Source organism: Notechis scutatus, chromosome 6 (genome assembly GCF_049901735.1).
Source record: "Notechis scutatus isolate UNSWTSFEM ecotype Mainland chromosome 6, rNotScu1.2, whole genome shotgun sequence".
In the NCBI taxonomy this organism is placed as follows: Eukaryota; Metazoa; Chordata; class Lepidosauria; order Squamata; family Elapidae; genus Notechis; species Notechis scutatus.
Window position 1 is genome coordinate 54,722,286 of NC_142014.1, and position 16,782 is coordinate 54,739,067.

Genomic DNA, 16,782 nt, shown 5'->3' on the forward strand with positions numbered 1-16,782 from the left:
AGAAAACCAGAAACTGTGAGTTCTAGTCCTGCCTTAGCCATGAAAGCCAGCTGGATCATCTTGGGCAGTTACTCTCTCACAGGGTTATTGTTTGTGAGGAGAATAGGAGAAAGAAGCTATGTTGGATATGTTTGCCGCCTTGAGTTATTTATAAAAAATAATAAAGTTGGTATATAAATAAATATTTCTATTCTACTATCTACTACTACTATAGTATAGTATAAATAAGACATATACTACTCTTGCTCTCTGTAGTCTTATGTTTCAAATCAAAGTTTCTATTACATATATTGTTTAGAAGATCTCTTTAAGCACTTGTTTGATTAAGTATTTTTGTAATTTTGGATTAGTAATGTTTTCAAGGAAACTGGGAAAGGCTGTATAATTGACTTGTCAAGTGGATGACATATAGATATGTCATACGTTCATAAAGATATGCCTATCCTAAGCAAATAAGCAAGCCAAAATGGCAATTTAAATTTAGAATTTAAAGAAGAAACATTTTGCATTTTTGACTAGTCTGGTTTTAAAAACCACTTAGATTGCTTGTGTTCCTTGTGCATATAAAATCCAGCTGTTTTTATTGGATCCGTTTCTAATCTCCCCATGGAGCTCTCCCAGGTCCTGAACACCTGACACAGCCAGCCTGTAACTAGCTTTAAAAACAACAACAACCAAGAGTTGCTGTTATAAATTGCAGGCAGAGTTAAATGACAGAATGGCAGTTCTCATTTCAGGCAAACAGATTAATCAAACAGAAGTTAGGGTGCAAAGCAAGCTGTATAACTCTGAGTGCTCTTAAGTCTCGCTGCTGCTGTTTTTCCCTTAGCGTATGTTGCTTAAAGTGGCTAATTCAGTGTTGTTGTTTTTTCAAACTTTGGCAACTTTTAAAATATATGGACTTCAATTCCCAGATTCCCTAGTCAGCATTCTTGATCATGGTTCAACTCAATTCTCCACAAATTTAACTAATATAGTAAAGGCTGTTAGCTGCAATAGGAAATATCCTTTGTGTATAAATTGTTCTCAAGACCTCTGAAATGTATAGCTTGAAAAAAAAACTTTCCCCCTTTTATATCCAAAGAGACCTTCTGTGTGGAACATCCAGAATTTCCTAGTTTTGTTTTAAATATATTTACTGTATGTATGTATGTGGATGGCACCTTACCATGATTGTGCTTGCTGGAAATGATCAATCTCCAGAAATATTTCAGCAATCTCTTGATTTATTTTCTGGAAGCAAGAAAAACAGTGAGAATGAACGTAGGGAGAAAAACAGTGACCACACTGAATGTTTTACAAATATTATGTACAGAAGACTAGGTAGTGAAAAAAAAAACAATTACATGCCAAACAAACAGATATTTGCATTTTTCAGTCATTTCACTTAGATGCAATATACACATTTATCTATCCTTAGAATATCTGTCAAGATATATTGTTACTATGTCCATGATACAGATGAAAAAATATATGTAGAAAGGTAGAGATTCTCTAGATCAATAAGTCACAGGCCAAGTAGAGATAGTCGTGCAACAAACTTCTCGTAATAATGCCAGGACTCTTTTCCCAGAAGCATAGCCATTATCCAAATATATTGCTCCATCTCACAGGAAAATAGTGCTTACTCAGTGCAATACACTTGACTTTAAAAGACTTTTTCTACTATCTATAACCCTTTGACCCTAGGGTCAAAAATTACCTACCCTGAATCATCATTGATTCAGATAATCCTTTGCTTTCTCTCAGCCATCCCCAACCTGGGGTAGTCCAAATGCTCTTGACTAGACCTCCTACAATTTCCACTCCACAGTCAGTAGGCATATGGAGTGGGATTTTGCCAATTGTAGTCTACCCTATCTAGTTGGTGAACCAAAGCAATTCCCTACCTGAATATCATCCAGAAAGTCTTTCTGATGCTTCTCCACTATCTCTAGCTCAGTCTCCTCAGCGTCATTCAAGTCAGATGAATCTGAAAGAGAGAAACATTTTTTATTCCCACTATGAAACTCACTGCAGTAATAAGAGTAAGATCCCAAAAGACATATGTGGTAAAAAAAAAAACACCTCACATACATGTAGATTCTTTCATTCATCTTCAGTGAAAAACAGTCAGATCTAGATGGTCATGAAAGTTTCAGGAGGCAAAATTGTTAGATTACTCCAGAACAAAACCCATGAGCTGTCATTAACAGAACAAGTAACATAAAGTGCTCACAAGAAAAGAAATTTTCCAGACAAACCCGAGTCAATGAAGGAGAAGTCCAGGTACCAGGGCAAATGACAATGCAGTGTTGAAGTTCAAGTGGGCAGTCAGAAGATACGTTTGGAAAAGAAGAGTAACATTACAAGGCCTGAAGTAGATTGATGAGGTTGATCCCACAAACTGAATTTACATTAACTAGAAACTTTTATAATGAGAGTTTTTCTGGTTATGCTTCTGTTTCAGCTATTTCTCAGATAAATGACACCATATGGATGTTATTGAAAAGTCTGTTTATGTGTTTTTCATTGTTGAAAGCAGAAGCTGTGATGCAAATCCATGCAGATGCTTCTATTCCTGAGAATTTAAAAGGAATTCCAGATTTCTTTTTCTGGCTTAAATGCAAGGCAAGCTAAACTGATTATTCTTTCCTATTGTTACCATGTCATGATGCCTGCTGAGCCATCTTCTCTCAATAGATATCTTCTTCTAGAGCAGAGGTCTCCAAACTTGGCAACTTTAAGACTTCAACTTCCAGAATTCTCCAGCCAGCTATTCAATTCAAGTATGAGGATCCCTGTTCTAGAGAGTAAAGTTCATGACTGTTCTGACCCAACTGGGTTCCCAAAGAGCAAACACAGACAAAGGCAGCAGCCCCCACCTTTTAAGGTTTAATAATGAATTCTGTTCTGAAAGCTGCTTTCCACTAATTAGCTCTGACAAGAAAGAGCCTTGCCAAGTTGTTTGTCAAGGCTGCCACAAACCCAGAGATAAGAACTAATTTACAAAATTATCCAAACACGAACTAAGATGTCCACCAGTTGAATTTAAGAGCTTCCTTGCTTTCTGCAAAGAACGCTTTTTCAAACATGGCTGTTGTCTTCTTGTGGGAGGGGCCATTACCTTGCAGCCTTACTCCCAAGTCGCCTGTGCTGCTGTAATTGTTCTTTCCGCTGAGTAATCCTCTGTGCACGTGCACTTGGCACAGGCTCCTTGGGAACCTCCTTGTCACTGCTGCCAGCCCCCACAATCTCTGAAGGCAGCAGTCCACTCCCTGATGGTCCTGGCCCCTCATCAGAGTCATTGATCTCCTCAGCCATCTGCACCTGCTGCCGGCTAACCACAACAATGACTGAGTAGGGATTTGAATCCAAGGTTCTGAAGTCCTAGTCTGCCATTTGAATTATTCTACTAAATTCTATCTCCGTACACTTAATTTTTAAAAATTAGCATTGTGGGAATGACAGATCTGTTTCCACAAAGCTAATTAAAAACTTAATTTGGGAATTGCTGTCATCAAATCCTAATAAAGTGAGTAGTTAAAAACAGTGGGGTATTCAAATAAAGTTGCCACCAGTTTGGTGGGCGTGGCTTGGTGGTCGCGCTTTGCGCGCATGCACACTTTACATGCATGTGTGCACCAAACACGCACTTTGCGCAGGCGCAGAGGCATTCTAACTTGCCTCCTGCAAGCCTGCACGATGCTGGTCGTGGCAGCAGCTGCTGTGCGGCACTATTGTGCGCCACGCAAAGCAGCTGCACTTTGAATTCTGGCCATAAAAGTGAGTATGGGAGTCCGGGTGGGCAGGTGGGCCAAACACAGAGCAGCGAAGAGAACCGGTTTGGTCTCCACTGCTCATCACCCACTACCGGCTCTCCAGAACCGGCAGAACAGGTTGAATACCACCACTGGTTAAAAATCAGAATAGTGCAAGCAAGAGTATTTCCTATGACGCTCTGTGGAAGTGAAAGGTGGACTTTGGAGAAGCAGGATACAAAGCATACTGATGCTTTTGAACTCTGCTGTTGGGGAAAAAATCCATCACAATATCATGGACAATAAGAAAAATGAATCATTGAACAAATCAATCTAGTGTTCTCACTCAAGACACGTAGCATCAAGGTGAAATTATCTTACTTTGGACTCATTATGCAAATATCTAGCTCCCTAAAGATGTCTGTAATGCTGGTAAAGATGGAAGGAATGAGAAGAAGAGGATGATCAACTGCATGATGTGTGGGCTTTGTTACAGTGGCAATGGGTGCACCATTGGAAGGTCTGAAAGACTGTTCTGACCCAGCCAGGTTCCCAGAGAGCAAACACAGATAAGCTCAGTAACTCAAACTTTCACAGCTTTAATCTACAAATAAACTTCTTTGTAGATAATGGATGGCTTGCAGCCAATTAGTCCAACTAGAAAAACTTTGACAGAAGTCTTCAGATAAACCGGAGTCTCTACTCACAAAGCTGAGTCCTTTGAACATTTTTGCCTTTTGCAAAGGCAAACACCTTTTGAAACCAGGCTTATATTCCCTGGAGGGAAGGGCCATTACACTGCATCCTTACCCCCGAGTTGCCTCTGGAGCTCCAGCTGTTGTCTTCTACGAATCATCCTGCGCTCATGCACACTTGGCACAGGCTCCTTGGGAATCTCCTCATCACTGCTGCCAGCTCCCACAATCCCTGAAGGCAGCAGTCCACTCCCTGATGGTCCCAGCCCCTCCTCCGAGTCCTTGCTCTCCTCTACCATCCGCACCTGCTGCCAGCTAACCACAACAAAGACCTAATTGGGGCAGATTGTCATGGAGAAAACCTATGTGGTTGCTAAGAGTCAAAAACTTGATGGCACATAGTCAGTCAATGAATCAGTCAAAATGAGAGGTTGAGCATAATCATCTTATGGACCCTTCTAACTCAATACAGCCTTTTTGAATGGGGGGGGGGAACCAGGGAAGAGAACAAATAGATAACCAAATGGAAATTACAGCAATACATCTAGTAAATGATCAAGTACTTTGTGTTATGAGAATAGCCTGTAGCTGTGGAAGAAGAAGAGTTGGAGTAGGGGGATCTATTTCTGTTCCTGCCAGGTGTGCTTATGGAGAGATTTGCATAAAAGCAAGCAGGCTTTAGCTTTAGTGGAGACAGTCAGCAAAAAGGTGAAGCTTGCATGAGTTGCTGTGAGTTTGAGCTGGTAGCTGCTACCGTTTGCTCCAGTAAATGGCTTTAATATTTCACAATTTCTTTCAAAGAAAACAAATCCTCTGTGTAAAGTGCTTGGGTCCCAGAAAACTCACAACATGGAGGACTGAATGAACAATTCATTAGTCATTTCCATGTATATCCTGAAAATGATCCAAATTGGGTAACTATTTTGTTGAGACAGTATACCTATACAATTACGTGAGCATAAAACCTAACATTTATAGCAGGACACCTGTTGTAATATCCTTATCTACATAAAACTTCCTCCCCACCTGAAGGGAGATTAAGATGGTAGAAGATTTTGAAAGAAATGGAGGCTTTATCAGAAACTGTCCATAAATCTTACTCTAGGCTGTGCAGAGTTTCTGTTTAGTTCTCCAAAATGGGGTGGCTGATGTCAGAGATAAAAGCCACAAAATGAAGCAGAAATAAAGAAGCAGAAGTAGCAAGCCGGCAGGGTGGCGGTGGAGGATAATACTACAGTTAAATCATGAATGCTTAGCAAATATTTATCTATTAAGGAGAAACAGCTATTGTAACTGCAAATAAATGTATTTATTTGATTATAAATTGTACCATTTATGAGGCATTCACTCTAATGTAGAATAAAGGTATCACAGAAACTTATCACGCAAATGTAAATGTCAGATCTCTCTGTGAAGGCTGTGCTTTGCTTTAGCATACTGATATTCAGAATGGACCTTAGTTACTTTAGGGAAATTAATGTTTAGCAGGGGTCAGGATTAGTTCTTCCATTAGAGAAAATGAAATGGTTCATTTCTAATAGTTCTGCAAATTTAATACACCGTGGTTATTGTAATTATTAGGATATTTTAAATTGCACCACATTGGTTTATTTGATTGGTTTCTGCTACATTAGAACAAATATTCTTTGCAAGCACACTCTGTAATTAAGTAGCACATCATTTTATTTTTGTCTTATTTTCTGCTGTCAGGGTAGAAAAAAAGGAAGTATAATCCATTGGTCCTGGAAACTCTTTCTCTACTTTGTATTTCACATGCAGATTATTGCTAAATATGGTCAGAAAAAGGGAAGCCACCACCTAGACCCAAGATGAAATTTGGATATGAAAAAGGAGGAAGAGAAACAAGAATCCCATTCAACATGCCCGTTTTTTCTTGGCTACATTTTTAAAAGAAAAAAAAAAAAGAGAAAGGCTGATGTGTAATTATTTTTCAGAGCCCTGATGTAAAGCCTGACGGAAATGGTGATATCAACATAGAAGAACTGTTTTTAATGAACTTTTGTCATTGGGAGAGGCTATTGATATATGAAATCTTTTTTAAAAACTTCCAAGTTTGCATACTCTCTGTTCCAGAGAAGGAAACATTCACATTCTCATATCTTTCACTGGCATTCAGAGAGAATTTATTGCCTAATGATTGCCTCAACTTACTATGTCACTTCCTGATAGTACAGTACTATCCATATGTAGTTTACTCATCTGGTAATGCAGAGATATAATGTTTTAGCCACAGCTGGGATGAGCAATGGAGCCAACAAAAGATACAGCAGGTTAAAAGATACCAAAACCATGGTGGTGCACTGTTTAGAATGCAGTATAGCAAGCTAATTCTGCCCACAGCCAGGAGTTCAATCCTGATGGGGTTTGAGATTGACTCAGCCTTATGCCCTGATCACCACCCACATAAAATATTGCAATATGCTATACAAGAATCTACTTTTGATGACTAATTGGAAGCAGCAATCAGTGAAATTTATTACAGATGACCATTAATGTGGGCACTCCACTGGTTTCCACTAAGCCTCCAAATGCAATTCAATGTTTTGGTTTTGACCTCTAAAGACTTAAGAGTCTAGTTCTTAAAATGCAAGCAGGACTACCTTCTCTGTGTAGAACCAACTTACATTTGTTTTGACTGGAAATGTTAAGGGGTTTTGAGTTCACATGAAGTGAAGCCATGGATGGCCTCAGAATGGTGTTTGTTGATGGTGGCCCCTGCCTTCCCTGAAGATCAAAACAGCATTTCTGTCTTCATCCAGAAATGCAGTGAATATTGGAATATTTCAAAGAGCTTTTTGAAAATTGAAGAATAATTCCCAGAATGGGAAAGTTGCACATGGATTTGTTCTTTACTTAGGAAATAGAAATTTGTTTACTTAGGAAATATAAACCCACAAGTTGGGCTTAGTGATTGTGTTGGTGAAAAAGATCTTGAAATAGTCATTAATAGCAAACTGAATATAAATAAGAACTGTGGTAGGGCTGCAAAGAAGAGAAATAGAATTTTAGATTGCATGAACAGAACCATATTTCTATGAACTGGGTTTAAAAGAAGGCAACTGCGTGTTGGGGAGGGGGGAATTACTTTGTGACAGTAAGAGAAATTTAACAGTGGAACCAATTACTGCGGGTTGGGGACAGGGAGTTACTAATGATAGTTGCAAAGAGAGAGAGAGAGATGTTTCTCATTGAATTACAGTCACCATAGTTCATATGGTAGCACTATGAGTAAGGTAGCAATGTATTCCAGATGCACAAATTAAAAAGGCAGAAGCTTTACATCATATAAAAGCAACCACTTGCCACACACTGCATATTTTTGGCTAAGTATTTACGAGTAATGTATTTATAGCACACTTTAAAATATTTACTTTCAGAATGAGTTGACTCTACATCTTTTGCCCACCAAACAGAACAAGTTTTCTCCAGGACCTCCTGACCAGCACACATACACCACAATATTCAACAGGAGGAAAAGCTCAATAGCAGATCAGGTATTTTGCAAATGAAAGGCTATTCCCTTGAGTTTTCAGAACACAGCCATACAGATGTTACATAACATCACAAAACAATATCTGGCTAGCTGTATTGGATAATTTGGTGAAACCAATCACATAATACCTGCCTCCTGGTGGTCCATGTGTAAATTCAATCAAAAACATTTTCACTTAAAAGCATACGATAATAGATGATAAGAAATATATTTGCTAAAAACCTGGAGAGCTACCAGTGGACATTTCAAATTCTTGGTTCTGGTTGAGTTGAACTCTGAGATAAAAGTTACCATGTAGCAAGACAGGCGGCTAATAAATTTTACAAATAAATAAATAATCTGGGCATAGCTGAATTGGCTTGGTTATGATAAAGCACGAGTTGTCTGATCAATATAAATATAAACTTGCAGAAATACCGTTTCCAGTCTTACGTGGCAAAACCCTTCCTGGAACAAACAGGATCCCTGGAAAAATGCTATGGATGGAACTTCTTTTCCAATAGAACTCAAAAGAGTGAAAGAGGTAAAAAAAAAAATAACAACCACAGTTCTCTTTCCCAGAGAAATCTCAGAATGCATTAATAGAAAATCATTGTATCAGGCATGCGAGGCACTCCTGACAAGAAGCACATCCAGAAGAACTAGTTCTATTTTATTAAGGTGACATTAGCTGGTTACATTAACAGAATTTTGCAAGTTTGAGAGTACATCTCTCTCCTGTTACCTTTGCAGCCCAAGAAATTAAGGATGGTCCCTTCTGAGATGTTTGCCATTTTTCTGCTATCAACTAAACTTCCCTTTATCTGACTGTTCTGACTGCAGTTCTTGTCTCTCAAGGTCATTCTCATATACCATTACATACTGTGACATAAAAGACTGTAATAAATGCAATTTTCTATCACCTCCAGATAGAGGGGTTTACAACAGCTGGAATATGTTCCAAAATGGTGCGGAAAATCAATAGATGTTCTAGAAAGCTATGTTTAAAATATATGCCAGGTTTCAATACATACTGTATAAAGTTGGCTGCTTAGAAAAAGTATACAACAGAGCAGTCATATAGGTCACATAAGAATAGTTTTAAACTACAAGGGAAAAAAGAACAGACAACTTCCCTATGAAAACAGCTGCAAATAATTCAGTGGGAAAGTTGTCAGAATAAAAATGTGAATATATGTGGCATTGCATGGGCCAAGTTTCCACCAACTAGCACATTATATGTGGCACTGAAATGGAACCAGACACAGGATAGTGACTTTGGGAGCAGGCAGGAAATTAAGGATGAAATCTGTGGAGATCGCAGTGAATCCACCTTAATGTTCTATTTTGCCTCACCAAAATGCATCATTGCTTTGATGTAATGACAAAAGTGAGACACTCTGCTTCCTCCAAGCAGCAAGCCAAGGCCAATCTCACTTGATCTGCTGCTTTCTTCCGGTGAAAGCAGCTTCTAAGCATAAACTGTTTTATACTTTCAGAAATTTTCTGAATCTCTTCTTATTGGAGTTTATGTCTAAATCTGAGCTGTTTAATTTTCTATCCCTACAAGAAAGAAAATGTGATCCTGTGAGTTACTGCATGTTACATTTCTTCTATTTTGCTTTGTAATGTCCAGATAATGTTGCTGGCTAGGAATGCTAGGAACATCTGGATATGGAGTAGCCATATTGGACACTAGCTTATTTTTATCTGAAATCTGAGATCATGTGAAACTACATCTTGGAAATAAGGCCTTCCATTGTCTTTGCTTAAAGCAGGGGTATTCATCAAGTCACTTTGGAAAGGTGCTTCACTTAGAGCACGGCTGAAACAAAGCTCTATTTCATTGGGATTTGTTTTTGTAAGGGGCAAAATTCCTCCAGGCATGTCTTCAGCTGATAAAGTTGCTTTTAGCACTGGCACCACAGGTCATACATAAATATTTTTACATATAAATCCTCTTTTCCTCAAGCTTTCTGTGTTTAATAATCTAATTTAGGAAGGGGAAATGCATTTTATTTTCATTATTATTAATTCAGTGGAACTCTTGCTGGAATCTGTCAGCCTTCAGCCTGTCAATGATCTAACTTTTGTTAGGAACTTTTTTTTAATGAAAAATCATCACAAAAAGGTAAGATTAAAATACTCCCGCGTTAACAATGATGCTTAGAATTTAGTGCTCTGCTGAAAAATTATCCTTTTAAAAAAAAATGATTTATTCTAATTCATTCTGATGAGGGAAAAGTACTTTCAATATATGAAGAGGAGAAAGTTTCAGAAAAATCCTGATGGCTGGAGTGCAGGGTAATTGTGTTTACTGGAATAATAGGATTACTAGGAGGCAGTAGCTTCAGTTCTTTTGACCATCTGGAGAGATGGGCTGAAGCTATCCTGCCTTCCCTTCAGTTATATTCTATGGAAGTCAATATGAAAGAATTTTTCTGGGGCCTTTCCAGAATATCAGTGATAGGCAACCACAAACAGTAATGAAACACAAAAGAGAAAAGGAGGTGTAGGTAGTCTGTTAGGAAACTGGAAAGCTGGCTGAGGAATTCTGGGAGTTGAAGCCCACAAGTCTTAAAATTGCCAAGGATGGAGACCCTGGTCTAGCTGGCTGTGAAAGTCCTCTAGATTATTTGTCATCCATTGTAGCAATAGATTCTCTTTACTTGCCTCAACCGGAAGAAATGTAATACTCTCCTTGAAAAACAAGACTCATACTCAGCAGCGTTACTGGATATAACAGGGATAGCCAGTTTTTTGGTTGTTTTTTTTTTAAAAATTCTTTCTCAGATGGAGACACAAAGCTTTTATAGCGTAGAAGAGATACTCACCTTCCATCCCTCCTGTTCCTGAGTGGCTACCCTGCATGCCAAAGCCAAAGAAAAAATGAGGCTTTTGGAGAAGAATCAAGATTATGGATGACCCGGCAATCAAATGACTATCCATTTCACAAGCACTTTCCCTATTTTTTTTTATTTGGGGCGGGGAGCACTAGCTTTAGTCTTTGCATGTAGACTTGTTTGGTTTTAAAAACTTCCCCAAAAGGATCACGTAAGCCATTTCGGACAGCTGATTACAGTTTTGACATAGCTTACAGATACAATGGGCTGTAGCCATTGTTGCCTCTCATTTAATATTGCTACGATAACATTGAAAAGAAAACTATGTACACAGCCAAGAGCTCTTGGAAAGAAGGAAAGGATTGAAAATAAAATGCAACTGATTACATCTAGTAACTGGGAACTGCACATATCTAAGATGTGTGTGTCCCTGTCAGATTTTAGATACTTCAGAAGTTATGGTGATGATCTTATTTCATATTTTCTGATCTGAATGATTGGCATAAAACTCCCATCTCTGAACAGTACCTTTATGAGAGTGTGTTTGAAATAAAAGACTTGACAGTTTGGACTATCCAATTATTTCCTCTCCAATAGTTAGTATTTTCCTTAGTTCTTGGCCTGCCTCTTTATAACTTCATATGAAGATATTATATCTACCTAGCACTACCTGCCACACCTGCTGAAAGCCTCCTTTTTATATCACCCGAGTGGAAATGAATGAAAAGACATTTAAAAAAGTTGTATCAAACAAGTCTTCCTGGCCCTGTAGTTCTTTTTCACTTTTGCAAATATTTATATATCTTTCCATCAATCATTAAGCTCAAATAGTGTTCATGTGAACACACGCAAAATAACAAAATGATATAGCAGCTGGAATTCTTTCCCTTTAACATATCCTTGACTGGAATTAAGGAAACAAAAGAACAACAAACATCCACCAAGCAAGTTGGACAAGCTTATATTCTACCCAGTTGTCTCATTTCTTCTTGGTACTTAAAGCTGATGAAATTCCTATGAGATAGATCTCTTAGGAATCCTATATATATGGAAAGCCAACCCCAAAGTTCTCTATTTCTTTTAAGAGAAGACTTACCGATGAGACAAGCATCCATCCTGAAGATGTTCCAAGGGCAAGGCAGCAGCTCCTCCGATTTCTCTTCCCTTTCTTCAAACTTAAGGTGACTTGAACATAATAATAACTAAACCAAGTGACTCCACCCTTTGTTTCTGGTTCCTCTGTGACGATTCAGATAGACAGAGGAAGCCATTTACCCACAATTCAGAACTGTGCACAAGTAGTTTGGTTATTTCCTGGAAAAAAAAATGCAAACCCACAGCACTGTTACTCACACTGCAATGAATGTCTTTGTTAAGAGGAATCTTGAATCACAGAAATATATTCCTCTCTTAGAAGTGATTCCCACTGAGTTCAATGTGCTCATTTGTAAGTGTAAACCATTCTATAGTTAAAACTATCATTTATTTATTTATTTATTTATTGGAATTTGTCAAACAAAAATGAGAACAAGAATAAAAGAATTAAAATTCAATGACAGGAACGATAGGCACATTAGTGCACTTATGTACACCCCCTGTACTAACCACTTAAGTATGAAGTAAGGTCCACAGAAGTCAATTTGTGACTGAAACTGTGAAAATTTGTATGAATCAGGTAGGACATTCCAGACCTTGACAGCTCTATTAAAGAAATCATTTTTTTAACAGTCAAGTTTAGAATGATTTACATTGAGTTTAAAATGGTTGTTTTGCTCAGGAATCATGTTCAGGAACAAAATGGTAGCAAAAGTATGAAAAACCTCAAGTGGTGTGACAATTAAGGAGCCTTTTTTTATGTTGCTAATTAGAGGAAACACTATCTGTTTTAGGTTTTGGGTTCCTTCCAGAAAGCCAGAACTAGAAATAAAAGAATGCATTTCTGCCTGTTGGTTCTTTTTGCCAGTTAAAAAGAATCTGGGCCTTACATGTATAACTTATTTTTATTTCTTCAGTATGAGCATGCTTTCTTTAAATCCCATGTAGCTCATTAAAATTCAGTTGTGATAAAATTGTACTGAGCTCCCATCTCTTGCTGTTGTTTTGTAATCTCTTTATTCCTCATTCAATGCAAGTCAAACATATTCGACACTTGCACAGTTTGTACACATATCCATTGAAAAGAAATTTAGCTCCACAAATCCATAAGCAAGGAGCCCCAGGCAATTCTGATTTGTTGACAAATATAACCTTGTGTATGACATTGTATGCTACATCTGGCTTCCTTAACAGACCAAATGAAACAGAAAACCACACTGCACCTTTAATTACCTATGTATCTGACATTTCCTCTTCTCTCCACAACTGTGAAGGGGACAAAAGGTCCTATTTTGCATCCAGCTCCCTAGCTTTCTCTCTGGGTGATTCAATACACCCCTTCCCACAACTTTTCATTCCATCTTTTCATCCCATTTTGCAATAGTGTTGTTTAAAAGGCAATTAAATGGAGCCAGCAGATCAAGAATACTTCTGCTTCTCTTTCACATTTTCCTCAATCAGTAAGGGTGAAAAAAGGAAATGCTCAAAAGGCAGTACCATTCTTTATTTCATTTCTTCAGGACAATCCAGAGAAGCTGCACCACCAGCTGGAAAGAAAAGGGTAATGCAACAATTACAATTAGAAGAAACCAAGTTCCTAAAGTTTCCATCTTAGGATCTGATGGCAGTGGTTATGACAATATGTAATAACATATATTGGATGTATTAAAAATAACATGTCATTATTTAGAATCTAATCATGTAATGAGTCCATCTCAAGAAGACATGTTAAGTGTCTTGCATCTGTCTGAATTGATAAGGATATGGATAAGATGGTAGGCCACCTCTGTGGCCACTACCACACTCTTAAACCCTCAAATTCCAGAGATCCATAAGTTTCCTTCCACCTTGGTTTTCAGATTTTCTTGAGGTGGAAAAAAATGAAACTTTGATTTGGGGTTTTACTGATTAGATAGATCTGTTGTTATAGAAATGGCTAGTTTGTGCTATTATGATATTGAGCCTCAGTGGCGCAATGGTTAGAGTGAAGTACTGCAGACTATTTCTGCTGCCTGCTGGCTGCCTGCCTGCAATTTGGCAGTTCAAATCTCACCAGGCTCAAGGTTGACTCAGCCTTCCATCCTTCTGAGGTGGGTAAAATGAGGACCCAGATTGTTGGGGGCAATATGCTGACTCTTAAACCACTTAGAGAGAACCAAGAAGCACTGTAAAGCAGTATATAAGGCTAAGGGCTATTGCTATTATATAAAAGTAAAAAATTGAGGTTCGATGTTACTATCTTATTCTACTGCACCAAAGAGAGTTGGAAGTCAGTGCCTTTTCTTTCTTTTTCCTTTCTTCTCTATACTTTTCTTTTCCTTTTCCTTCCCCTATTTTTCCTATTATTTGCTTTGTATTTTTGTATTTTATATTATAAAATAATAAAAAGAATTGACAGTTTTCAGGAGATTTTCAAAAATAGTTATATTTCATCAGGCTTTCAATGCTATCTAGGGTTTTATTGTCTTTCATCTTGGGAAGGAAGGAAGGAAGGAAGGAAGGAAGGAAGGAAGGAAGGAAGGAAGGAAGGAAGGAAGGAAGGAAGGAAGGAAGGAAGGAAGGAAGGAAGAAATTATATAGCATAAAGCAGATGGAAAGAAAATAGGGAACTTTTTGATGCATAACTTCTTTTTGCATTTCACCTTTTACCTTTAAATCAGAAGTGTAGTGGTAAAATTTTGAAAATAATATTCCTGTCACCAAGAAGATACTATAATCAAGATTCATGAACATATTTATTTTTAATTCCTGTTGTTTATATGCAAAGAAGAATAAAAGAAAACCAGGAATCTGTAGGCACTTTCCAGACCCTACAAATCTTATTAAAAGGCATAAGTTGTCATTAGCTATGTGAAAGCTTCAGATTTTTGGCTACTATAGACTAACAACAGCTCTCTTACAATTTCCTGAATGGTTAAAAAACAAAAGCATTCAGACAAATTGAACAAGCAAACTACTAATAAAATAGCACCATTAAATTTATGGAGCATGACAACAATTCTGCACAGAGATACCTGGAAATAAGCAGCATTTAACTCTCTTGGGCTTACATTTGACTACAGAAATGTTTAATTTGTAAAACATAGTGAGTTTTAACAAAAGATCTTTGGGAAGCTCAAATGCAACCTTTAGCTTTTAATTAAAAATGCAAGCAAACTCTTATAAGTAAAGCAAAATCCGCTACTTTGATGGACGGAAAAAAATGGCAATACCTTTATTAAGCCAATACTTTGCCACTTAGCTTTTAATTTAAAAAATGCAAGCAATCTTTTAAATAACTCTTATAGATATAGCAAGAACACTTATGTTGATGGAGGAAAAAATGACTTTATTAAGCCAACACTTTGTCACTGTCATGCAAATTGCTGAATATAGAGGCACAGAGAGATAAAAGTGTGTGGCATGGAGGAGGGGAATATGTGATGTCTATGAATCAGGATGGGCTGCTATGGGTTCGGCTGAATTAACATGCAAGAAATAGTCTTAGATAAAATTATCTTAGGAGCAGAGGATAAATTGATAGGGAAACTCTACAAATTTTTATTAGCCTATAAATTAGAGGAAGAGCAAGTAAAGGAGACTATGGTGGTATGGGCCAAAGACTTTGGATACAGTATTAATTTAGATCAACGGCAAACAATATGGGACAGAAGGAAAAAGATCACCATGGTCACTGCATATAAAGAAAATCTGCTCAAAATGTTCTATTGATGGCACCTTCCACCAGCCAGACTGGCCAAGATGTTCAAAAAACAGTCCCCAAATTGCTGGAAATGTTCAATCGAATGGGGAATGTATTACATGCATGGTGGTGCTGCAAAAAAGCGCGGGAGTATTGGCTTAGGACAGGGAAGTGGCTGGAGGAAATGTTGGTTTTAAAGTAGATATGCTTTCTATTAGGAATTATGTAAAAAAATATTTAAAAGATGAGCTTTATTTGATTATACACATTATTACTGCAGCAAGGATAACATTTGCCCAGAACTGGAAAGAGACAGTTATACCAAGTGAAGAAGAAGTAATAAACAAAATCTTATTATGCACTGAAATGGACAAGTTAACTCTAGAAATGAAAAACAAAGATGAATCGGCATACTATGCAATTTGGGATAAATTCTATCATTGGTGGGAGCAGAGAAGGTCTTAAGTTGGGAAAGGATTTGTTGAAAGGGTAGATGATTGGATGAGATGAAAAGAAGACGAATGATGTTAGAAATGTATTATATGAAAGAACAAATGTATATATGTATATAGTTGAATAATTGTTTATAGGAAAATGTATATATATGCGATATTGACCCAAAATCACATCAAACCGACTTTACCATGTTCAATGTTTTTAATTGTTTTGTTTAATAAAATGTTTAAATTTTTTTTTAAAAATGCTGAATATAGAAGCACAGAGAGATAAAAGTGTGTGGCGTGGGAGAGGGGAATATATGATGTCTATGAATTTGAACCAGGGGTGGGCTACTATGGGTTCACCTGGGTTCGAGCGAACCCATAGCTAATGTTATTGCTGGTTCGTTGAACCGGCAAATCTTACCCCTGGCTGGCCCGCCCACCCTGCCCTGCCCCACTCCTTCCAGGAGTCTCCACAAAGCCCATTTTGGATGTGAGGTAAGTGCAGGGCCCACACAGAGGCTTGGGAAGGGTGAAAAACAGGCCTTGGGGAATTTACCAGCCTCCAGAGAGCCCCCAGACCCCGGGGGTGGCTGTTTTTGCTCTCCCAGAGGCTCAAGGAAAGCCTCCAGAGCCTGGGGAGGGCAAAAACACCCCCTTGCCATGGTGCAGTAGGCTGACTAGGCCACACCCACAATGGCCATGCCCACCCAGCAACTGGGCAGAGAACAAGTTGCTGAAATTTTTGAAGCTCAATCCTGATATTCTGAACTGAGGAATGAAGAGAACTGAGA

At 38.0% G+C, this 16,782-nt stretch overlaps 1 protein-coding gene across 1 annotated transcript in view; it reads right to left on the reverse strand.

Annotated features, from left to right (window-relative positions):
- Positions 1 to 12,003, reverse strand: part of CYTH4 (cytohesin 4) — a 32,786-nt gene extending 20,783 nt beyond the window's left edge. The window contains exons 1-3 of the mRNA XM_026693284.2: positions 11,868 to 12,003; positions 1,890 to 1,972; positions 1,169 to 1,233 (exon numbers count right to left, since the gene is read on the reverse strand). Coding sequence (XP_026549069.1) covers positions 1,169 to 1,233; positions 1,890 to 1,972; positions 11,868 to 11,886 — 167 coding nt within the window. The 5' untranslated portion in view covers positions 11,887 to 12,003. The remainder of the gene's footprint in view (positions 1 to 1,168; positions 1,234 to 1,889; positions 1,973 to 11,867) is intronic.
- Between the last annotated feature and the right edge of the window lie 4,779 nt (positions 12,004 to 16,782).